General features: G+C 40.7%; 1 protein-coding gene across 1 annotated transcript in view; it reads right to left on the bottom strand.

Moving 5' to 3' along the window:
• The window catches only part of ppargc1a (peroxisome proliferator-activated receptor gamma, coactivator 1 alpha), a 420524-nt gene extending 419765 nt beyond the window's left edge, over positions 1 to 759 (bottom strand). The window contains exon 1 of the mRNA XM_052009425.1: positions 629 to 759. Within this exon, the coding sequence (XP_051865385.1) occupies positions 629 to 712 (84 nt within the window). The 5' untranslated portion in view covers positions 713 to 759. The remainder of the gene's footprint in view (positions 1 to 628) is intronic.
• Positions 760 to 25714: the final 24955 nt, after the last annotated feature.

Genomic DNA, 25714 nt, shown 5'->3' with positions numbered 1-25714 from the left:
ATGTTTAATGTATTAATGTATTATTAACCTGCCCTGTTTCTTGATCGGCCGCTAATCAGTAACATTACACTGGCAACGGGAAGTTTGCTCTCGAGTCTCCTGGAGACGGTGACTCTCGGCTGCCTCTCCTTTTCCATGAGATCAGCAAGCACTTTTGCCACACGGAGAGTCTGCACTGATCCACTCTGAGTTGCTAACCCAGCCACTTCTGCAAAAGCCTTTCCATCTTTCCAGGTTTTTGAACATGAAATCACTCCAAACTGAAGCTAACCCATTTATTGCAAATAGAATTGTCACCTGCCAGCCTCCACGATGCACTTTCCACAGTTCTTGGTTACGTAGTTACTGTAACATACACTGTCCATGTATTATTTACATAAATAACATTCCGCTTCGGACACGCTTCCAGCATTGTTTGGGGAAAATAATCTGTGGCAATGCACACATGATGAACATTTGCACTGACAAGTTCATTTTCCTCATAGGATGCCCGTGAACTCGGTTTGCACTCACCCTTTTCACAGTGTGGCAATTACCCCTTTTCGGTCCCTGTGAAAAAGAATTAACCCAACGGGCAGCAGCTACGAGCCCACCGAACACTCCGGTCGCCCGCTCTGTTTCCGCTTACCTGCTGAGTGAACGGGCTCTCCTTGATGTAGCTGAAGAGAAACGAGGAGAAGAAGAGGTCTTCGTTTAGTCCACAGCCCGCCATCCTCAGTGGGCGATGGGATGGGGAGGAGGGAGGCGGGAGCGGGGCTGAGCGCGGGAGCGAGCGCCCACAGTGTCTGTCCGAGCCGCAGTCACGTGAGCGAGCGCCTGCTCACCCCCCGCCCGCCCCCCCCCCCTCGGGTCCGGAGTCCAGCCCGCGCTCCTGGACCCAGGCAGCTGAACCGCGCCAAGCCGAGCCTCGGGCCACCTGTTGCACGCCCCCTGCGATCAGTGGCGCCTCGGAGCACCGCAAGCACCCAGCCCGGCCGCTGATTGGCTTCTGCTGAGCGAAGCCCCCCCACCGGGCTCGTGCAACCCGCAGTCACGCGCAGGCCGGCGGGAGCGCGCCTTGTTTCTCCAGCTAGCGTGACACAAGTCCAGAGAGGCAGAGACTGCTCCAGGGGGGGTTCAAATGTTGTCAAGTCAGACTCAGAGGTAGGTGATCAGAGGTTTCAAATCGTGCTCCGAAGCGCCACGGAATTAATGCAGGAAGATTACAACAGTGAGACTTCCCCCCCCCCTCTCTCTCTCCCTCTCCGGTAATTTCCCCTCCTGGGAAATACGGCGAAAGTGTCACGTGCACGGTCCCGGCTTCCTGGCAAGTCCAGCAGAGGGGGCTGGGAATTACAGGTAGACCTTGTTTCAGTTGAGCACCTATTCCTGTCACAGACACCGGAGATCCCTGGATGGGAAGGCGTGGGGCGCAGAGAGTGAAACGGTACGGATCTGTTTCCTTGATTTATTTCCCTTGACAGGTTTACCAGTGTGTCGTCTTCGCGTCGGTCACGAATCCAGACGGTGCAATGAGCGTACGTGGGGTTAAGCCACCCCTGTTCGGTGCGGTCAGCACCTGAGATCTCAGTTGTCCTTTTAACTTTCACTTTTAGTCCCAGGAGAACGTGTCCACCAATCGCACTTGCAGCGATTCAGATCTACAAGACTGGTGTAATATGACTAAATGAATCAATTCCCGCCAGGGGCCATGTTTATACAGTGTATCAAAGATGATCACTTAATTCTCTGCGGAACTGTTTTCACAGTCTTCGCACGAGTCCAAACGGAGACAGTCCGTAGTGGAGATGGAGCCGGTCATTTAAAACGTACCGAGCTTGCACTAAAATCGGCGCTTTAACACCAGCCGGTTACAGTAAGTTTTGCAGACGAAGAAAATTAGTGCCTTTAGCCTGAGTCCAATTGCCACCAGCGATATTTGCAATCCCGTATTCACATCAAACTTCCGATAGGCAGGCTGCACACTTTTAACCTCGGTCACCAGCTTTTCCTTTGTGTAAAATATCGTTCTCTTCCTCTGATTAGCCACTTTAACCCGAGATCGGGCGCCAGATCATTGCCTCATTTACCAGGGCTAGTTAGATAACAGCACGGGAACTGCCACCACGGTTTTAGTCCGAGGGATATCGCAATCCCACTTCTTTCATCCAGTTCGCATAGAAGATAGTTATTCCGACCAACACTTTCGCTCACACCAGAATTGGAAATTGTTTATAAAATGCTGAAACTCCACACCCCTTTTTCTCAGTCGACAACCTTATTTTCGAGATAGGAAATCAGGCTGGCAGCTGGAAAGGTTCTGTCTGCAAGATTATTTTTTAACGTCTAGCTCTTATTTAACATCCTCCAAAATATTTCCTCCTGACTGCACAGGTTGATATAAAAAGCGTGTTTCCAGGTCATGTGAGAATGATGAGCTGAGTGTCAATGCAGGTGCTGAATACGTAATGGAAACGTCTGAAACCTTGGAGAGTTCCGTTGCTATCGACCTATACTCCACAACACTATAGTACAGCCTACTAATACGCGCAAATATTCAGCCGCGGTCTCACGCAAAAGGTTCTAACAGCAGGAAAGCCATCGGAGGATCCGGTGAAACCAACACGATTACCCTTCGATTCCGAGTGTTTGAGACGCTGTGGTCCCGAAGTCCAGCTTTCGAGAAAAATCAGCAGTGCAAACTAGATGAACTCGCTTGCTTAACAGGAAGCAAAGTTTAGGTTCGCGATCACTACCCGGGCAATGAATAAACACGCCGTGCACAGAATTCTGTGGGATGGCCTCTACCAAATATAACACAGCGAGCCTATCGTGGGAAAAGGCAGCGTTGCTTTTACTGATTTGTGGAGTTAGCTGCAGACAATAGTGCTTTCCAGCAAAGTCTGGTGGCAGCGGTTTTAAAACACGCACGAATTAAGCAATATTTTGCATAAGTATTATAATGTAGACAGGGTCGGCGACAAAAACATGATGTTGGCAAAACATATATGTACAACAACTTGTGCTAGAAGTTTACTTCACGGCCATTTTACTGGTGCTTAGATTTTGTGGTAGCGACTTTTGTACCTAGTGTATTTTGGCCTCAGTTCAATATACAGGTTTTGAAAAGATCTCGGAAGCCAGGCATATGAAAGGAAAATCACTTCGTTTACAAATTTATTTCCGCATAATAGAATATTCAAACACTTTGATCACATGTAAGCCATTTGAGAAATCGGTTGTGTTTAAAAGTGCTTGTGCGCATGTGGGTGTCAGGTTGCGTCCGGACCTGCACTGCTTGTCTACTTGGCATTTTCTTTTGGTATTAATTAGATACGCTGTGGGAACTCGTTGCCATGTGATTGATGCCGCTTCCCCCGCGTGGTGCTGCATCGACGATAACACTGCAAGTTAGAACTATTGAGAGCTATACTGTGCTGGATTTGAGTGGTAATCCGAAATTCACCAGGATTCACGAATGTATTTGCATGGGCACAAACCGAGTCACAGAGACGCAGAGCAGGCTTGTTCCTTCCTAAATACGTGTTGCTTTTGATCCCAGAAATTATGGAATTATCTAATGAGTGATGTTCTTGAAAGTCAGAGACTAAGCGGTTTGATTTGAGAGATTTCATCTGTGGTTGCGGTAGTACTTTCCAAATTGCTTGACGAGCAAGTATTGAAACGGATAGTGCAGCTATAATGTGATTTTCAAATAAAAGGTAGATAGAACAGATGCAATCGCGTAACACATTAGTCAAACACCCCTGTTTCTAAAATGATTTTTTTTAGCAGATTGATTAATCTCGTTTTCAAGATATCCTTTGGTGTTATATTCTTCAGCGCTCTTATGTCATCTTGGTTTCAACGTCTCAAATATTGCGTGCTTAGTTTGCCAAGACTAATTTAGATTCCTTAATAGCAACGGAAAATGCATTGGAGAATTTCTGAGTGAGTCCAACTAATCTTCGACAGCATGTGTTGGAAGGTGTTGTGTTTGTCTGGGGAACCACATCTCAGCAAAGGCAGGCGTTGATGATGAAATGTATCACTTCCTCCAGTGGGCCAGCACAGCCTTTGAGAAAAAAAAGAAAATTTGAAGATTAAGACCTCAAATCTTATACCTACCTACCCTCCTGTAGGCTTCTAAGATCTGAACTACCAACAGCGGGAACCTCAAAGCACTGGCAATATACCACCAAACCTACCTCTGTAAAGTCCTCCAAATCCACTGGCAGCATAGGCAAACCAATGTCAGTGTCCTCTCCCAGGCAATATGCTTTGTATCAAAGCTCTAATTACACTCAGCTGGCTCCGATAGGGCCACAACGTCCACTTTCCCAACATGAGATTTCTGAAAAGCGCACTACATGCTAACCTCTGTGTGGGAAGAGATTACCAGGAGTTCTGAGATGACTCAAGGGTAATCCCTGAGCCGCCTTGTAAAAATGAAATGTCCTTAGTGACTCATGGGAATGTCCAGCCCATGACCACTCTGAATGGACAAGGAACATCCAGGATTCAATGAGAACTTGGAATCATTTTATTGGGAGCATGTGGAAGTCTGTCAAGAACTGCAGGAGGAACCCACCACGTCCCGTATTACCCACCTGCCTGTCCTGTCAAACACTTCCTGCCCAAACCATGGCAGAGTCTGCAGATCCCACATTGGCCCCAACAACCACCCCAGAATTTACAGAATGTCATCCTCAATCATGAGGGGCTGACTGGGAAGAGTCTGTGTACTGAGGACAAGCCTCATAAGCAGTTCAGGAACATAAATTTTTTTAAAAATCCAGTTGCTGGAAAGCTGATGAATGGTCATTGACTTGAAGCATTGAGTCTGCTTATACCTCTACAGTCACTGCCTGACCTGCTATTTCCAGCATTTTATGTTTTTATAAGCAATTCAGGAAATCTGACTATGCAATCCTTTCACCAAAAGCCAAATGAATGTTTTAAATATACTCACTTTGTGTGCAGTTATAAGCTTTAATTTGAAGCAACAAGAAAATGGACCATACACACCTGAGAATATAGATTTATTTTTATTCATATTTTGCAACATGAGCATCATTGGCAAAGCCAGCATTTATTGCTCAGCACTGATTTGGGAATATGGTAGTGAGCTACCTTCTTGAAATACTATATATTTTTGGTGAAGGTACTCCAATAATCATGGTGGGTAAAGGGTTCTAAGATATTGACCCAGTGACAACAATGGAATAGTAATAAAGTCTCATGTTCAGGTGGTATATGATTTGGAGAGGAAGCTACAGGTTGTGGTGATCCCATGGCCCTACTACCCTTGTCCTTGATGTGTCCTTGCCAAGAGTTTATGAAGTGCTGTTGGGGTAGTTGAAGTGAGAAACTGCAGTTATTTTGTCATTTGTACACATGGCAGGTGGATAGGGTGCCAGTCAAAAGACTTGCTTTGTGGTGGATGATATCAAGCTTCCTGAGGGATGTTGGAGCTACACACATCCAAATAAGTGCATTCTAGATGGAAAGGCTTTGGGGTATGATGAGGTATACACAGCCTCCTAACCTGTTCTTACAGCCACTGTATTTACAGTCTATTTGATTTTCTGGTCATAGAGACTGCCTTCCCCACCCCTTTCTCATCTCCCACCCTCAAAAACACACAGGATGTTGATGGTGATGAATTTGTCCTGCTGTTTGGGGACAGTACATATCTGGTAGGTTCGTAGGGAATTCTTTCAGCTGAGGGAATTCTTTCAGGTTATATCCAGGGGCTGATCTGATGGACTTGTAACAACCACAGTCTTCCATTATTGCTGATGATTGGTCAGGTAGCAATTAAATGGATTGGATTTTTCCCACTTTTTTTATGAACAGCACATATCTGTGGGTTCATGATTTGTCAGTTTAAACATCAAATCTAATGATAGGTAAAATAGTCTTGAAAGATGCTGGAGCAACACTCAAAGCACTCCATCAGGATCTATGGAGGGAAATGGGCAGTTGACGATTCGGGTCGAGACCCTTCAGTTGAGACCCTTCAGTCCCGACCCAAAATGTCGACTGTCCATTCCCCTCCATAGATGAATTTCTCCAGTGATTTGTGTGTTGCTCCAGATTCCAGCATCTGCAGTCTCTTGTGTCTCCATTGAAAGATGCTGGGTTGTTAGGAAGAAAAGTGCCAAAAAGACCTGTTGGATTTGTTTGATTCTTATGAAGTCAGGTGTAAGTTGTCTCTCAATGTGGTGCTCAATACAGCACATTTGCCCTGGGAAAGAATAAAGACTTGTATTTATATAGATTTTCATGAGCTTCAGAGATCCCAAAGAATTTTACAAATAATCTCCTATAGAGATATAAACACCACTCTAATGTAATAAATGCAGCTATTTGCACAGAATAAGATCACATTAACAACATTAATGTAATCATTTTGGTTGTGGAATAAATGTTGGCCCAGATTGCAAAGAGAACTCCCAAGCCAGGAATTTCTTAACTTGAGCGCTCAGGTAATAAGCCAGGCCAATACTTCAGTAGAATAGTGAGAAAGTACTGCATTGCCTGATAAAAGATTTCATGATATTAAAAGAAAAGACAAGGAGCTATCGCAATATCCATATGAAAAATTATGGCAACTGCAAAAGATAAATTTATGTAGTTCTTCTGATTGCTATTTTGTGGGACCTTGCATTTTGTAAATTGACCATCAGATTTGTCTACAAGTACTGGTGCACTAAGAGCCACCAAAAGCATTGATATCCTAAGGACGTGATTGAGCACAAGAGAAATGTAACCGATTTATTTTTCTCTTAGGGTGACTTGGGACACACGACCTCCTCTTCCTCTTCCAGAAAAGTTTAATCTTTGGTAGTGCGTGAGCATTTTTATTTCACTTGCAGGTGATTTTTAATATTAATGTATAAAATATTACACTTTTCAGTATTCTGTATTTAATTTCAAATTTCCACCAAATGCAATTCTTTGCCTTTTGAGTAATTGTCATGTACTTATCATAGCCAAACAGACCCTTTGGCCCACTGAGTCCATACCAACCATTAAGCATCAAGCATCCATTTACATTAATTCTACATTTATCACATTTTATTCTCTTTCCCACATCCCCCAACCCTCCAGATTCTATCATGCACTTACACACTAGGAACAAGTTGCAGCAGCCACTCAGCCTACCAACCTGCACATCTCTGGGATGTGGGAGGAAACCAGAGCACCCAGAGCAACCACATCTGATCACAGGGAGAATGTGCTAACTCGACAGCATCAGAGCTCAGGCTCAAACCTGGGTCGAGGGAGATGTGAGGCAGCAGGTCTAGGAGCTGTTCTAGTGCGTCACCCTACAATTATGTTTCTCTTTAACCAATTTGAAAAATTGACGTTCAAGTAGCAGTCTGAAATAGGAAGTGCAGGTTAGGATTTTGAACTCGATATCGACCCAGGCACAGAAGGCAAAATAAGGATGGAAATGACTGAGAAAAAGAAAGGAAACAAAAAAAAATTGTAAGCTTTTTTAATATATCTATTGATAAAGATTGAAGGAGCGTGACCTCATAATTACAATTAATTAAGACAGTTGACACAATTTAAAAAGTTACTTGAGTGAAATGCAGAAGCTCTGACTTTCCATGGGAACTTCATTTCTGCTCTTCAAGTACAGAATCATAAACACCATTCAGTGACAAATCAGGGAGCAAGACGGGAAATCTATATAGCATCCAGCTGCCATCTTGTACATTAACTTCTGTTTTTGTATATAACTATACATTTTACACTCAAACAATGGTGACTGTTCATAGCCTCACCATGTACGGGTTAGTAGGTTAACATGAATATAATTGGGCAGCGCAGGTTTGTTGGGCCAGAAGGGCCTGTTATCTGCTGTATAAGTAAAGTTTTAAAAGAAGTTTTATTACTTCCCTTATCATACTTTCATAATGAAAAGCATCTCCACAATCAATCCTCATGAGTGAATGTCTGAGTTGATGAGTATAAAAGAGAAGTAACATGAGAAATTGATTAGCAATGGACATAATTAGAGAGATCATATTCCATGTTATCATCCTGTCCATCAAAATCCTCCTTCTCCCTTAGCTGTGGATGATCTGCAGAAGAAATAATTTGCTAACACCCTGAGATTGGCAAGATAAAAATATCCGTGGATACAATTGATAGCTTTTTTTTTTCTGAAGTTCTGCAGTGAATGCAAGCATTACTTTTTCATCTATTCACCTGTACCAGTCCCACATCACTATTACTCAAGGTGCCTCCCCATAACTCCATGCCTTAGTCTCATATGCATTTACGACACATTTATCCAGATCACCATGCTCATTCGCCCACCTCCTCCAAAATTGTGAGCCCATGTTTCATAGAACAATATCCAGGCAACAATGGACAGGTCTTTTAACTGAAAAAAAATAAAATTAAGGAGGAACCTTCACCATGAAATGTTGTCTTTGAAAGAAGCTAATTATGACTTGGGAGTTCCAAATGTGCATTGCTGGCAAATGCTAGAGAAGCATTGAATCGAAGTACATGAGTATTTTGCATTCCATTTATGGATATTCATTGAAGGAGTTCCCAGATGCCCAAGTGAAATGAAGTAGTGATAGTTTCCTAATCTTGCCTGCCCTCATCAGGTCACTTAACAAGTTTTCTAGCAGTGCTCGTTCATCTTGCAGTTAAGAGAGGTGGATACATAATGCCAGTCCCTCAGGTTTTTGGCCAATTAGTTGTTTTCTCTGCGGAAATACAGCAATTTTCTCATTTCCTGTCTATGCTCCACTGATTCTGACCAGAAATACTGTACCCTGTACCTTGGATTTCTTAAAGACATCAATATTTAGTCCAGTCCTGAAAATCTTCTGCTTGCTATGAAAGTAGTCTTCAATAGCGTTAGAAATAGAAACCAGGTTTTGTTTAATATACTTACAAAAGTTGGAGGAGAAAACACTTGTTGGTTAGCAAAAAAAATTCATCACCTTCTTGGCGTGTTATGTTTATGGCAAAAAAAGGTTTAGAAATGGTGAGTAACTTCCCATAGAATACACAAACTTTAATCTGATCTATTAGCACAGCCTGTGTGTGGTTGATCCAGGGAAATTTTTGATCGCTAGTAACTCCAGCAATGTTGATATTGGAGGATTCAGATTCATTATCTCAGGAATTTATGAATAGGACTGAACATTGTGTTCAGTGATATCCCCACTTCTGATCTTATGATGCAGATGTTTGGTCAGTTCTTGGCATGGTGGAGGTCATTGATGGAGCAGGTGAGATGGTTAGGCCCAGGAGACAGACCTAAGGAACTCCTAAAGCACAGCTCTGGACTGAGTTGGCTGAATAATTGTCCAGGAGCATGCATGATTGCATGTGCAGGAATCCAAAGCTTTGATCCTAATTAATCTTATCCAGCCATGCAATTGCTTAACTCTATCAGTAGCATGCATGCAGCTTCCATCAGCTGGCATCCCATTCTCAGTATATCTTAAGCTTCTCCTGACATGCTGTTCTACACTTCTCATTGAACCAAGGTTAAAAGAGCTGATATGTCAGGACATGGTATTACAGGTTGTGGTGGAATACAATTCTGTTGCTATTAACGATTCACAATGCCTCACCGATACCCAGTGTTGAACTTAGATTTGAAGAGATTCTTATCTGCCCCAAAAAAAGTCTGAGATTTCATTTCATGCATTTTTTTTAATTCTCTTACTTGTAACAGAATAAAAGAAATGAGGATTTCCAATTTTCAAAATGAATAATATTTGAAGTACAGGTAGTTCTGCTATAACGCGACAAGTTCCTAAGAAACCTTGCATTATAGAAGGTTGTGTTACAGCAGAACACTCTATAGTTGCCTTCAAAGCACAGATTTAAACAGGTTTTCCTGATCGTGATCTCAGTATAACCAATATGACCCCTGTTATGCAAATAGTGTTCCCTAATCCATCAATCGTGTTATAACCAATTTGCATTATGGAAACACATGTTATAGCAGAACTACCTGTACTAGTATCAAATTGTGCGTGATGACATTTGCAACAATCAACCAGATTAAATGGGACTATTACTCTAAACTGAATGCAGATAAAGATGTGAGAGGAGGAGGATTTCCAGCAGCATGGTGTTAAGTGGTTGCCTTCTGTGCTGGATATTTATACAGTCCTCCCAATCTCCAGTCATCGTTTTGAAGATCTAAACCAGGTGTCACAGGGTTGTGGGTACAGAATCACTAAGTAGATTCAGGGCTAAAATAGATTTTTGAGCATTAGGAGGATCATGGATTATGGGTATTGAGCAGCAAAGTGGCTATAGGTCAGATCAGCCAAAGTCTAAATGAGTGGCCAAGCTGGTTTCAGGGGCTCCATTTGCTTATGTTCTTACATTGCCTATTTGGACCAGCTGAATCCCCATTGGTTGACCCATTATGTGTGAATGAGTGTTAACCACAGGTCAGTTTCTAGGCTTTGGAGACAGCAAGCCTGACCCTCTAAAACATTACAGCACCTTGGTCAGAATCATTCCGGCTGCAGCCGGTTGCTCCAAAAGGGACAATCAGCATTCAGCCTTACAAAGTGAATTGCAGCCAGGACATGCAGTGAGGATCCCTGGGACTAACTGATGGATTTAGGAGTAGTGGGGCCAAATCTTTCACAATGCCTTGCCACTAAACTCCCATGGAGTCCAATGGCAGGTTTTAGTATTCCTGAGATTCTACAACTTTATCTTCAGGATCCAAATTTCATTGATTTTAATAAGAATTCTAGGCCTTAGAAGACAACGGGGAAAGGCAAGTATTTTTTAATGATTTTGATTTTGTTTTATGACTTTAATTCAGAGGTATTTTATTAATTATTTTGTTAGTTCTATTTTTAAAAATAATACATGTCAAAGCTTGTTAGGACTGTTTCAGAACAGAATTTCTGCCATTGGATGAGACTGCAGAGGACCTGCATGAATGGCCCTCAGTATCTAGCCCAAGTAACCAAGGGAATGTAGGGCCAAGGATGCAGATTCCAGGAAGCGGGCCCAATCCAGCATGATTCAACCCATGACACAAAAAATTCTGCAGATGCTAGAATCTGGAGCAATACACAAGAAGTGCTGGAGGAACTCAGCAGGTCAGACAGCATCCATGGAGGGAAATAAACTGTCAACGTTTCGGGCCGAGACCCTTCATCAGGACTGGACCCATTCAACCCATGCTCCTCTGGCTTTGATGCACTTTAGGAAATTAAGCTTTACCTTGGAGTTACTGTACTGTTCAGAATGCCTCATGACTTTGCATTCACTCAAACTTGATAATTGGCACTAAGGAGTAATGTGGTGTTTCTAAGCTGCAGTAAATTTTGTAGAATCCTAACCACTGGACAAGGGGATATCAGGAGGATCCATGAGGTTTCTTTTTGTACTTGACTAGTAGCACATTATTTCTGTTATGCCACTAGGTATGAAAGTCTTACATTTAACATGCGCCTGTGTCCATCTTAACTAAGGAATCAAAATTTATATGCAAGGGATGTGTCACATTAGCATCTGATTAACTCAAATGTCATGTTCATGAGACGACAGCAAATCGTAACTGAGTAGGCACAGAACATACCAATAAGCAGGTCTGAAGTAGCAGCAAAACCAACTATCAATCACAATTTGAAAAACTGTGAAAAATGAACAGCCAGCAAACAGTTACTAAATGCAAGTAGAAATAGTTGCAAATATTTTTTGAAAATTCTTTGGACCAAAGCAAAAAATTTAAGTGCTGCAAATGATGTTCTTTATTAATTTATAAATCCCTTAAAATTACAGATTTTACCAGGAATCAGTTAACCTTATCTAAAATGCCATTTTAGTTATTTGTGTGCTTGTTTAAACTACTTCTAGAAGCAACAAAGTTAGTAGAATTCAATATTTTGTGTAAGAGTTAGTTGAAACAAAAAAATGTGAACTTTTAAACTTTGTTAAAGTAACATGGCTTAAAAAGTTAAAATGGTCAAGGATAGTTTATTTAGTACCAAGATAATGGGTAATTGACCATTTCTAGCCATTTCCCTTTCACGTTCAGCTGTACCATTATTGCCATTCCATATCCTCAAGAAACAGCAGCTGGAGTAGGCCAAACAGCCCTTCAAACCAGATTTGCCATTCAATGAGATCATCACTCATCTTCTCTTTACTGCTCTATTACAATATCTGGATTCCTATAGTGTTCAAAAATCTGTTGCTCAGTCTTTGAATATATTCAACAACTAAACATCACAGTACATAAAGATAGAGAATTCCAAAGATTTACAGTTCCAAAGTGTTCTCATCTTAGTAGCAAATGGTCTATTTCTTATCATAAGTTTGTGCCCCTTGTTCTAGATTTTCCAGCAGGATTGGACAACATCTCAACATCTACTACATCAAATACTCAAGAAATCACCTGTCTTTCTTCTAAGCTCCAGAGATATACATTTCTATGACCTCTCAATTTTCTGAACTCCAGAGGCAGCCCTCTCATCTCAGGAATCAATGTTGTCAAGCTTCATTACATTCCATTTAAGGCAATTTTATCTTATATTAGTCAATGAGACAAACCTCCACACAATATTCCAAGTGTGCCCTATGTAATAGCCGCAAACTTCCTTACTCTAAGAGACCATTCCCCTTGCAGTAAAGGCTAACGTACCATTATCTTTTCTGATTGCTTGCTGCACTTGTATATTAACTTTGTGATGTTTGTACAGAGTGACTTAAATCCCCAGAAGATTTCTCTTACTAAAATTATCAACTTCTCATTATATTATCACCACCTTCTCCACTCATTGAAACTGCATATTTCCCTCTCCAGGTTCTTTGCATCCCTTTCACAGGTACTTTTAAATGTAGCAGTGTATTATCAGTAAACATGAATACATTGCACTTTGTAGAGAAAATATCCTCCTGGAAGCAGAACCTCCACCCACATCAAGCACTTCCTGCCACACCTATGATAGAGTCTGTGGATCCTGCATAGGCATTACCAACCACCTCAGAACCCACACACTAGACTGGAGGTAAATCATCTTTGATCCTGAAGGACTACCTAAGAAGAAGAGAACATGTTAGACTTCATTGGAAATGTGATATTAGGGCACTTAAGTTTAATAATGGAATCTCAAAAAGCTCCCTTCATCAAAATTTTAATATAAGTTTGTAATTGGTGAGACCCAAGCATTGTTCCTTGTGGCAGACCACTAATTGCCATCTGCTGACCCATTTATTCCTAATCTTTTTCTGTCTATCAATCAGTCTTCAATCCAATGAGGGACAACAACCTCTTGAGTGACATGTTGTAAAATACTTCATGAAAATCAAACTATACTGGATCATTACTAAATCTGTAAACAATGATTTCTAAATGTTTATATTTAAATAACAACTTGATTACTTCCTTTTGGAGTAATAATTACTTCCATGTCGGTATGTTTTGTAGTCAGATCTACTGTTTTGTAACAAAAACAGAAGTTTCTCGAAAATATCAGCACAATCAGGTAGTATCTGTGGAAAGACAAAGAGAGATCAAGGACCCTTCATCAGGACAACAAAACAGAGAAAACAAGTTAATTTCAAGTTGCAGAGAGGGTGGGGTAGGGATGGACAAAGGAATATCTGATTGGATGAAGTCAGGGTTACCATGGTGAAACACCATTTCATAGAACATAGAACAGTGCAGCACAGGAACAGGCCCTTCGACCCACAATGTCTTTGCTGATCACAATGCCAGTCGAAACTTATCCTATCTGCCTAGTCTATATATTCCTCCATTCTCTGCCTATTCATGAGGTGCTTAAATGCCTTTTAAAAATTTCTATTGTATCTGCTTCCACCACTTCCCCTGGCAGCAGAGTCTAGGCACCTACCATTCTCTGTGTAAGAAACTTGCCTTGTAAATCTCCTTTAAACTTTCCCCCTCTCAGCCTAAAGCTATGCCCTCTGGCATTTCACGTTTCCATCCCAGGAAAAAGAATCTGACTATCCATCCTATCAACGCTTCTCATAATTTTATATATTTCTATTGGGTTGTTCCTCCGCCTCTGACATGCCAGAGAAAACAATCCAAGTATGTCCAATTTCTCCTTTTAGGTAATACTCTCTAATCCAGGCAACATCCTGGTGAGTCTCTTCTGCACCTCTCCAAAGCCTCCACATCCTTCCTGTAATGTGGTGACCAGAACTGCACACAATACTCAAGTGTGACCTAACCAACATTATATACAGCTGCAACACGACTTCCCGACTTTTATACTCAAAGCCCATACTGATGATGGCAAGTATGTTATATGCCTTCTTTACCACCTTATCTACTTGTGTTGCCACTTTCAGCTATGGACTTGCACCCCAAGATCCCCCTGTACATCAATGTTCCTAAGTGTCCTGCCATTTACGGCATTCCTCTTACAATTGACCTCCCAAAGTTCAATAACTCAAACTTTTCCAGATTAAACTCTACCATTTGTATGCCCATTATTTCCATCTAGTCTATATCCTGCTGAATCCTTTGATAACCTTCCTCACTGTGCACAACTCTGCCAATTTTCATGTCATCTGCAAACTTATGAATTATCCCATCCACGTTTTTGTTCAAATCATTTATATTTATCACAAACAACCCTGTGATCTCTGTCTTGGAGGCCAATGTCAGAACATCCTTCAAGAGGGTGAACCCTCGCAAGGCGCCAGGCCCTGATGGTGTACCTGGCTGGGTATTGAAAACCTGTGCTGACCAACTGGCTGGAGTGTTCAAGGACATGTTCGGCCTCTCACTGCTACAATTGGAGGTTCCCACCTGCTTCAAAAGGGCACCAATCATACCGGTGCCCAAGAAGAGCAGGGTGAGCTGCCTCAACGACTATCGCCCGGTAGCGCTCACATCTACTGTGATGAAGTGCTTTGAGGGGTTGGTTATAACTAGAATTAACTTCTCCCTAAGCAAGGACCTGGACCCACTGCAATTTGCCTATTGCCACAACAGTGGACGCACTCTCATTGACTCTCGGCTTTGAAGCACCTAGATGACAACAAAACATATGTCAGGCTGCTGTTTATCGATTACAGCTCAGCATTCAACACCACCATCCCCTCAGTATTAATCAACAAGCTTCAAAACCTGGGTCTCTGTACCTCCCTCTGCAACTGAATCCTCGACTTCCTTATTGGGAAACCACAGTCAGTGTGGATCGGTAATAATATTTCCTCCTTGCTGACAATCACCACAGGTGCACCTCAAGAATGCATGCTTATCCCACGGCTCTACACTCTCTACCATCATGACTGTATGGCTAAGCACAGCTCAAACGGCATCTACAAATTCGCCGATAACACCACTGTTGTTGGTAGAATCTTAGATGGCAATGAGGAGGCATACAGGAGTGAGGTAGATAGGCTGGCTGCAACAACCTTGCACTCACTATCAGCAAGACCAAGGAATTGATTGTGGACTTCAGGAAGGGGAAGTCAAGAGAACACACACCAGTCATCATTGAGAGGTCAGCGGTGGAAAGGGTGAGCAGCTTCAAATTCCTGGGCGTCAACATCTCAGAGGATCTATCCTGGGCCCGACACTTTGATGCAATCAGGAAGAAGGCACGCCAGTGGGTCTAATTCATTAGGAGTTTGAGGAGATTTGTTATGTCACTAAAGACTTTTGCAAGTTTCTACAGATGTATGGTGGAGACCATCCTGACTGGTTGCATCACAGCCTGGTATGGAAGCTCCAATGCACAGGATCGCAAGAGGCTGCAGAGTGTTGTAGATTCAGCCAGCTCCATCAGGGGCACAACCCTCCCCACCATTGAGGACATCTTCAAGAGGAGGTGTCTCTAGAAGGTGGCATCCATCACTGAGGACCTTCACCATCCAGGACATGCCTTCTTTTCGTTACTACCATCAGGGAGGAGGTAGAGGAGCCTGAAGACCCACTCTCAATGATTTAGGAACAGCTTCTTCCCCTCTGCCTTCAGATTTCTGAATGGTCCATGAACCCATGAACACTACTTCATTATTCCTTTTTTGCACTATTTAATTGTTTCGTAATTTTTACGTCTTGCACTGTAGTGCTGCCGTAAAACAACAATTTCACGATATACATCAGTGATAATAAATATGATTCTGATTCTGGTTAGCAGAGGTCCCAGCACTGATTCTTGCAGAACACCACTGGTTACAACCCTCCAGACCAAATAACATGTCTCCACCATTACCCTCTGTCTTCTGTGACCAAGCCAATTTTGAATCCTGGCAACCAAGTCCCCATGGATCAATCTACTATTTTGTTACTTATGCATGTCTAAAAAGCTGAAGATGTTTTATTTTAACTCAACGCCTTCAATGGGCATGCAGCAGGACATTCATGATTCACCCAACAGTGCCACAGTTTCCAATGTGCAACAGTTGAAGAATAATGGTCCAAATCATGCTGACAGATAAATCAGTGATATCAAAGGGAACAACCAACAATCACTCATTCCTGAGGAAGTCTTTTACACGTGTGTTTGCAGGGCCAAAAGCACAATTACAAGAGTTTCTGAAGGTCACATCCCAGTGCATCAGACTGTCAGCTCCATCGCTGTCAGCTCACCATTGAGCCCAGTGGTAAGGCAGTGATTCCCTGAAGAGAGGACCTGGATTCACTTTGCATCCAGCACTCAGCTTTAGGCTAGGAAGGGCTGTAATTCTAATCCTGTGGAAGAAGACACTTTTTTATTTTATTTTAATGATTTTATTTGTTCATGTTTTTACTTATTTATTGCTTCAATTTTATCTTTTTCTAATATTATTGAAATCTATTTTAATTTTTTTTAATTGCTACTGATTGTCAGAGACATTTAAAAGCCGATATACCATTTTTTTTACAACCTTTGGTAGCCAGCAAGCTGAGAGAGGCTGTCAGGGAGTTCCAAGGGCAGGCTTGGAATATGGCCTCTGAGTTCCATTTGTTGCTCAGAGTCTGTTTTGCCTTACTGGGTTGTTCAGAGTCAGCTCACGTGGCCATATGAACCTAGGCAATGCAAGTACAGTGGGACGGACATCCTGGAGGGAAAGTCCAGGCAGCAGGTCAGAATGATCTAACCCCCTATTATGTTCATTATGAAGACAAAAGAAACTGCACATGCTGGAATCTGGGGAAAAAAAAGAATGTTGAAAGAACTCAGCAGGTAAGGCAGCATCCGTGCAGACAAAAGGTGTACGTTGACATTTTGGGTTGTGACCCTGCATCAGGGCTGAGAGAGAAAAGGAAAGATTGCCGGTGTATAAGAGGGAGAGGGTGGGACAGGTGGAAGATGGAACCAGATGATGTGGGAGGGAATGATAGACAAATGGAACCAGGTGGGGGAAGGGCAGAGGGGAGGGTGTTGGAAAGGTGAACAAGATGATAAGAAACCTAGGTGGACACGTGCTTGTGTGTGGGCGAACATGGGGTGGGGGCTTGGGGGTTATAACTGGTACAATGCTGCTTTACTCTGAATTTTTAAACATACTTACCATTTCTTAATATTGTTGGAGTTAATTTCCTCTTTACAAAGTAGAAGAGGGAATTTAAATGTTAGTTCTTGAATTAAACAACTTAATACCAATGGATAGTGGAAAACAGGAGTGTGGATTTTAACTTGGAGAGGAATGAACTTGATTAGACCAAAGTTTTATAATTGGTCTAGCTTCTTATATTTTGTTTTAATGGTCCTCCCAAAGACATAAGTGCATTCATTATAATTGTCAGCTGCTACACATAAATATATTGACTTACTCCACATTAATCCAACAACGTGCTTTAAATTCAATCTCAGAATAACAATTTCTATTGCATCAGTGAGACCTTTCCATTTCCCATACCTATCAGCCTATATGAGTGCAACCGCTGATTCAGTATCCACATTAGTGCTGAATTATGTGTCCACTAGGGATTGGTTTAAGAATGTTGAAACCCATTTCAGCTGGAACTCATACAATTATCAAAGTGAGACTATCATTCTATCTGTCGAGTCTGATTCCAAGTTTGGCTTCTAGAGGTGAAAAGACCAAATTCCACTGCAAGGCCATGTCCACAATTTATGGATTTGGGAAAATAAAGTGATAGGTTACCAGTGCCACCACCATATATCACATTTTAAACAGGAGCTCCTTAAATCATAAGAAGAATTTTGCATCTGTGTTCTACCTTTCACAACTTCAGGACATCCAAAAAGTCCTACAGCTTACATTTGGAGTGCACCTTGTGGCAAGGTTAGGAACCACATCAGCCAATTTGTGCACAGCGAGGTTCCACAAAAAGCAATGAAATAACCGGGATATTTGTTTTAGTGATCAAAAAAGGATAAAACCTGAGGACGCTGGACATCTGAAATACACAACAGTCATACAACCTCTGTGGAGTGTGAAAGGTAGTTAATGTTTCAGGTCAATCACCTTTCTTCAGAACTAATTAATAGTTCAGGAAACATGAACTAGAATTAGTGTTTCATGTCAGTGACCTTTCATTAGAATGTAATCTGAATGAATATAACAAATCTTAGCTCCAAATGTACTGGAATGCAAATGTCTCAAAATCTAGACTAATTCTGATGAAAGGTCATTGTCCTTAAATGTTAATTCTCTTTTTCTCTTCATAGATGCTCCCTTACCTGCTGAGTATTTCCAGCATTTTCTGATTTTACTTGTATTAGTGATGTTGATTGACAAATAACTGCTGACCTCGACTCTTAAAAGAATATAATTTGTCCAGTGCATACAATACTAGAGCAACAAATAAACTCACATTTTATCACGATTCATTCTTAAAAATAAATTAAAATTAGTGCTTCCACTTCAGCAAGAACCACTGCAGCAGCAACTGTGAAGAAACTTCGCATTAGCTGCTTCAACAGTTACATCTCCTCCCAGGATGTAATTACTAAATGCTGTTAGAACTTTAAAGCACAGACAGTGCCCATCCTTTAAAATATGGCATACATGGTCTAAACATTATCTAGAGACACAATACAATTCCCTTAATTTGCTGCATATAGAACCAACAGTTCCTAGATTTCCTAATTATCTGTTCCTCAGTTAAGTTGCGATGGTTGTAAGTGTACATGATTATTCACAGACACCCTTGTTGCATGACTTTACTGGATGCACAGAACAAAAATAGTAAAGCTGAAGGCTCCCTAGGTACTGTATAATGAGTAATTGTTAGGCTCCAGAATTTGGAACAGCACATGGGACGATAAAAGTCAGCTATATCTCAAGTCAAAAAAATACATTAAAGACTGAATTTATTCAAGTGGTGGTCAGACTGTCAAATTCATTTTAAAATGAAGCCGGAGGGTGTCCAGCTCAGCGATCTGGCAAGAAATGCCTACATTAGGAGTTAGACCATGATAGTTTTGTACTTAATGAGGGATAATTGCGCTTTACACAAGGTGTGCACATCTACATGCCTGCCTGAAATAGCCCACTTCATTCAACTTAAGCAACACCTCTGTAATTGATGGTTTAAGAGTAAATGGTTAGCACCAGTTTCCCCAAAGTAAGCGGCTGTCCAAGAGAAATGGGGATGGCATTTTACTTGTTCGCATCACTGGCCATGTTGGCATTTATTCTTCATCCCTAGTTGTGAGGATAGGGAAGACAGTTAGAGTCAGTCATATTGGTGGATCTGGAATTCACTTATAGGGCCTATTGAATAATATTAATGAACTATTTGTGTTTTTATGACAATCCAGTAAACTTCATGGTTACCATTACCAGTGTAAACAGTGAAATGTGTGGGGTATTTGGTATAACATCAGTAACATGTTGAAAGTTAAGAATTAGTTGGTAGGAGTATAGTTAGAAAAGTTGAGATATTCATTGCATAGAAATATTAATTGCATTAAATGCTCTTACTGTGACCACATCAGCAGAAATTGCAATGCTTGACTTCCAAGGAAATACTAAAAACTAAAATCGTTGTAGCTAAACCATGGTAGTTAGCCTGTAACATTGTAGAAAAGACTACCGTATTGTATCAGGAGAAGTCTCTGCCATTGCTTTACATCCAGGAGATGCAGTCCTATAAATATCTCAACTTATATTTTCATGCAGAAGTTGAAATCTTGAACATCATGATTGTTTCCTTAATTTTAAATAATTTCATTACAGTTGTTGTTATAAGCACACAAACTGAACGTTATTGGTTTCAACTTTGGGGCTACTATTGCTGAATGTTTTGCTGTAATTGCAGTCTCCCCATCCAAAAAAGACTTACTGTCAATTGCATTCATAAATTTTATAGATGTGAAAATGAATGTGCTCTGAGAAGAGATCATTAGGATTAAGAAAGATTCAGCTTTTGGGAAGGGCCAAGTGTAATTGGTTAACAAAGTGGCCCTCTAGAAGGAGATAGGGTTTCTATTTCTTTGTTTCTATTATTTATGCATATTAAAATGTTATTTGTAATTACAGATGATTGATATTAATCCATAAATACTAATTAAACTAAATAATAGGAATCAGTTATTTCATCGCTACATGAAAGTAGTTATATTTTAATTGTATACTTTGCAATTTAATATTCACATTTCATTTGACTTCACTTCAATGAAGCCATCATTCTTCAATGTGTGTTGCTCAACCTACGTCCCTTAACCATAGCAGTTCCCATCATCCACTTACCTGTTGTGGGTGCATTTGTCTGTGACTTCATCACAAAGCCCTTATAGGAATATAATTCCCATCTTCACACTGAAGACATCATCCATCATGCTATGTAGCATCATCATTGTACACAATGAGATATATTCAGAACAGATCCAGCAACTCTCGCAACTGGAACTCCATAAAGTGCTGTTGGTCATGATCAGCATTTCTCTCATTCTGCCATTCCTATAAAGCCTAGTTCAAAGGGGAGTGTAAATGAGCATGACACGAGCAGCACCAGGTAGAAATAAAAATGAAGTGCCAACCTGGTGATAATAAATACATAATGAACATTGAAAGCAGCACTATGTAAAGAGAGTTAACCAATTCCACAGTCAACAGATCAGATAAAACCCTGCAGTACTGGCATATCCAGACATGAATGATTATGAATAACTAAACAACTAAGGGGAAGAGGAGGGAGAACCTTAGTGAACAACAGTGGAGCCCAGCATCTGAGCCCCAAAGAAAATGTTAAAACATGTGCAACCATCTTCAGCCAGAAGTGTCCTCCTAAGTACTCATCATCACACATTCCAGTTTTCAGCCAATTCAGTTTAGTCTATGTGTTATCGAGAAATGGTTAAGTGCACTGCATACATCAAAAGCTGTGGAACTAGGCAATATTCTGGCTTTAGAGTAATGCTCCAAACTAGTTGCACTTCGAGCTAAGCTGTCCCAGTTTGGTTACAACACTGGCATCTACCTAATAATGTGGAAAATTAACCAGATTTTTCTTTTCACAAAAGTCAAAACAATCCAATATGGCTAATTGCAAGCATTTCTCCCTGCTTGTCTATTATCAACAGCAACATGATGGAAGGTGTCAACAACAGTGCTCTCAAGTGCCACATACCATATCTGCTGATAAGGTCAAAGTTAAAACCATTTAATGCACTGGCAATGTTGGCATTTATGCCCCACCCCTTCTTGTGGGGATGGAGGAGACAGTTAAGAGTCAGCCATATTAGTGAATCTGGAATTCACTTATAGACCCTATTGAATGACATCAATGAACCATTTGTGTTTTTATAACAATTCAGTAATTTCAAGGTTACCAATGTTAAGTTTGAGTTTCACAGGGAACCTTCTGCTCCATTACAGACTTAGTCCAGACGTGGGCAGAAGAGTTGAATTCTGGGGTGAGGTGAAAGTGACTGCCCTCAGTGTTAAGGCAGCATTGGATAGTATTCCATCATGGAGTCCTGATAAAACTCATCCATGGGAATCAAAGGGAAAACTCTCCACATGCCTATCAGAAAGGAAAATGGTTAAAATCATCAGATTTCATTCATTTCAACCAGGAAATTACTGCAAGAGTTCCTCAGGGCAGTGTCCTGGGCCCAACCATTTTCAACTGCTTCATCAATGACCTTCCATCCCTGGAATTGTCAGATAGGGAACATCCATTAATGACTGCGGTTTAATTTCACTTGAAACCACTTAGAAAATGAAGTAGTCATTGTTTGCATACAGCATGACCAGGATAATATTCAATGGCAAGTAACATCTGTGACACACTAGTAACAAGTAATGGCCATATCCAAAAATTGCCTGTTTATTTCCAGTTGTAATACCATTGTCACATCTCCTATCATCAATGCACTATGGATCACAAACAACTGGAAACTTGAAAATCAAAACCGATAGATGTTGGAAATCAGAAATAAAAACATAAAATGATGGAATCACTCAGCAGGTCAGGCAACATCTTTGGAATGAGAAACAGAAAATGAATGTTCTTTGATTTGAAACATTTACTCTATTTCTCTTCTCACAGATACTGCCTGACCTGAGTATTTCCAATATTTTCTGTTTTTATGACTAGAAACTTAACTGGACCATGCACACCAGTAACGTATCTAAGAGAGCAAGTTAGAAACTTGGTATTCTGTGGAAAGTGCCTCACTTCTTGATCCTCCAAGCCTTTCAATTATCTACAAGGTACATTAGGAGTGTGATGAAATGCTCTCTACTTATTTGGATGACAGCAACTCCAAAAACACTCTAGAAGTTTAACATTGTGCAGGGCAAAGCAACCCACTCGATTGGCACTGCATTTGCCAACTCCAATATTAACTCCTTCTAGCACAGCTGAATGGTGGATTAAATTTGCATACCACCTGCAATTTCTCCTCCAAGTAACACATTATCCTGATTTGGAAGTATATCATCAATGCTTCATTGTCACCAGATATAAGTCTCAAAACTCCCTATACAACAGCACTGAGGAGTACTTTCACCAGATAGACTAAAGTAATTCAGGAAGGAGACTCATACCCTCCACCCTCAAAGGGCTTTTAGGAATGAGTAATAAAATTTTAGCTTAGCTAATGATACATACAATAAAAAGGCAGAAACTATGTCAACATTCAAACCTGCATTGGATACATACGTAGAGCCAAAGAAATCGGAAAAATATGGGAATCGAGTGGGTGAACGTGATTACTTCTATTTCCTTGTAAGCTGGCAGCATCTGATTCAGACAAATGACCTTTTTCTGTGCTGTAATTTTCATACATCCTACTGCTTCTTGGATAATTGCCACCAATGTGGATCTGAAGTCAGACACCACCTAAATAATTATTAAGTACAAATCTACATTTCCTTAAGGCTATGATGTTGATACGAAGATTCCCCCTTGTCTGTACAAATGCCATTTACAAAATCTACATGTCAAAAAAGCTCCACCAAATGAAAACTGTATACTTTGTGCATTTGATGCCTTCTTTCCCCTCAATTGTGATCCAGATTCAGATCTTTAAGGGTTATATTATAGGGAGATGATGTGATTGTGTGATAGTTCCATTCTATGCTGATGACCTATCACATTAGGAAGAGCCACTACTATTGCAGATGTCCTTCAGCGGCTAAAATAGTTCCAGAGCAATCATTCCTGGGAGGCAGGGACAATGAAGTTAGGATGAGGTGGGCATGGAAACACAGGTCAAAGGCTGCTAGCCAGTGTGGACCAAATGCCTCACTTTTCATTGCATCTTTATTTCCTGTATAATCCGAGCTCCCTTTGTTTTCCATTGTGATTCAAATCCCATTAATAATCAAAAATAAAGAATAAAATATCTGACACAGGAAAATGGCAAGCTTATCAGCAAAACCAAAAATATAAGGAGCAAACTGCATCAAGGTGTAACCAATACAAACAGAATGTTCTAGCAGATATTGGAATAGTAACCTTCCTTTCAGAATTATTTTTGCTCTTGGGTTTCAATGCACAAAGTACACACTGTAACTAACTTCTCACCCAAAGTAGCAAAATTTATTATAGCACCTGACATTAATTATCGAAAGGTTTATGAGACCCCTGATTGCCATTAGTGTAGCCTTACTTTTTCTACCTCAAATTACTCATGTGGAAGTCAAGCACACTTGACTCTCCAATCTACCCATACAGTCAATGAGGCTCTGCATCAATGATAAGGTCTCAGAAAATTTTGTTCTTATGTGTGGAAGATGGAGATTTTGTTTTCAGTAAAGAAAGTAACAAATTAGGCAAGCTAGTAAACTGGAACTTTGAGGTTTAAAGCAAATTTGTGGCTCTGCACCACAGTATGTTGCTCAGTTGCATTCTGCAAGCATAATAGATCCTGCCAAATTTTGTGGGATAAGCCTTAAATTGAAAGGCTTCAAAAGCTGATTCCCCACAAGTCACAAAAATTTGGAAAGCCAACTTCTCTTAAGAAGCTATTGTCCATGTTATTGAGTAAGTATTCTGCTTACAATAGGGCACACTAAGGTTAATAGCATCATGTTAGTAATGAGAATGCCATCAAATGACAAAGTTCTTGCCAATTTCATTTCTCAACATTGGCTGGTCCTAAGAAAAATGATAAAGTCCAACTTCAAACTAGTTTTGTGATATCCTGCAGTAGATATTATACCAGAAAAATGCTGAATAATATGACAAGGTCCATCAAGTGCATTGACAAGGAAGGATAAGTGTGAGCAGGGTGACTATTTAAGAAAATAAGTTTAATATCAGAACAATAAGCAGTAATTACTTTTTGTCTCATCATTTCCAATTTTTCCTTCCTTTATTCCCCAAGGCTATTTACCAGTAGTTACAATTTTCCAAAGCATGTCCTGGAACATGTTTCATTGCACAATTGTTGAATCTATCTATTATTAACAAAGAACATATGAATTAGGAGCAGGAGTGGATCACTCTGTCCTCGAGCTTGCTTTGCCATTCAATAGGGACACAGCTAATCCAACTGAAACTTCAGTTCTGCATTCTGGTAACATTTCACCCCCTTGCTTATCAAGAATCTATTTCCCTGCCTGTGCCTTAAAAATAATCATTGACTCTGCTTCCAATATCCTTTGTGAAAGAGAATTCCAAAGTCTCACAAAACTCAGAGGAAACATTTTCACTTTATTTCTTCCTTAATTATTTTTGAACAGTTTACTCCAGTTCCAGATTCTCCCACATGCTCTCCTTACCTATGCTGTCACAACCCTGAAGATCAATTATCCTCCCTGAATCTTGTAAATTCCAGCAAGTAGAGGCAGAAGCTGTCCAAACTTTCCTCAACAGACAACCACTCCTCCCCACCCCACTTCCTTTCTAAGTATTCGTCTAGTAAGTCTTCACTGAACTTGTTTCCAATTTATTTACATCCTTCCTTAAACAAAGAGACCAATGGCATACATAGTACTCCAGATGTGGTCACACCAAACAACCTCTATTGTTAGTTGTCATAACAATTTGCAATACATGGTTACCAAACTTCTGTGAATCATGCACTAGGGCACCTGTATCCCCCTGAATCTCAGAGTTTTACAATCTCTCAGCATTCAGATAATACACTATTTTTTTCCTGTCAAAATGGACAATTTCATTTTTTCCACTTTATACTTCATTTGTCAAATCTTTATTTATATCTCACTTTATCTATCCATATATCTTATATAACAACCAACTTTTCTCTATATTTTGTGTCATCAGCAAACTTGGCAGCCATTCATTCAATACCTTCAATCTAAGTCATCTATATAAATGCTAAAATGTTGAGGCCCCAGCAATGATCTCCAAGGCAAA

This window comes from Pristis pectinata, chromosome 2 (genome assembly GCF_009764475.1).
Source record: "Pristis pectinata isolate sPriPec2 chromosome 2, sPriPec2.1.pri, whole genome shotgun sequence".
Classification (NCBI taxonomy): domain Eukaryota; kingdom Metazoa; phylum Chordata; class Chondrichthyes; order Rhinopristiformes; family Pristidae; genus Pristis; species Pristis pectinata.
Note: the sequence above shows the minus strand (reverse complement) of the source record. Positions and strands in the feature narration are given on the sequence as shown.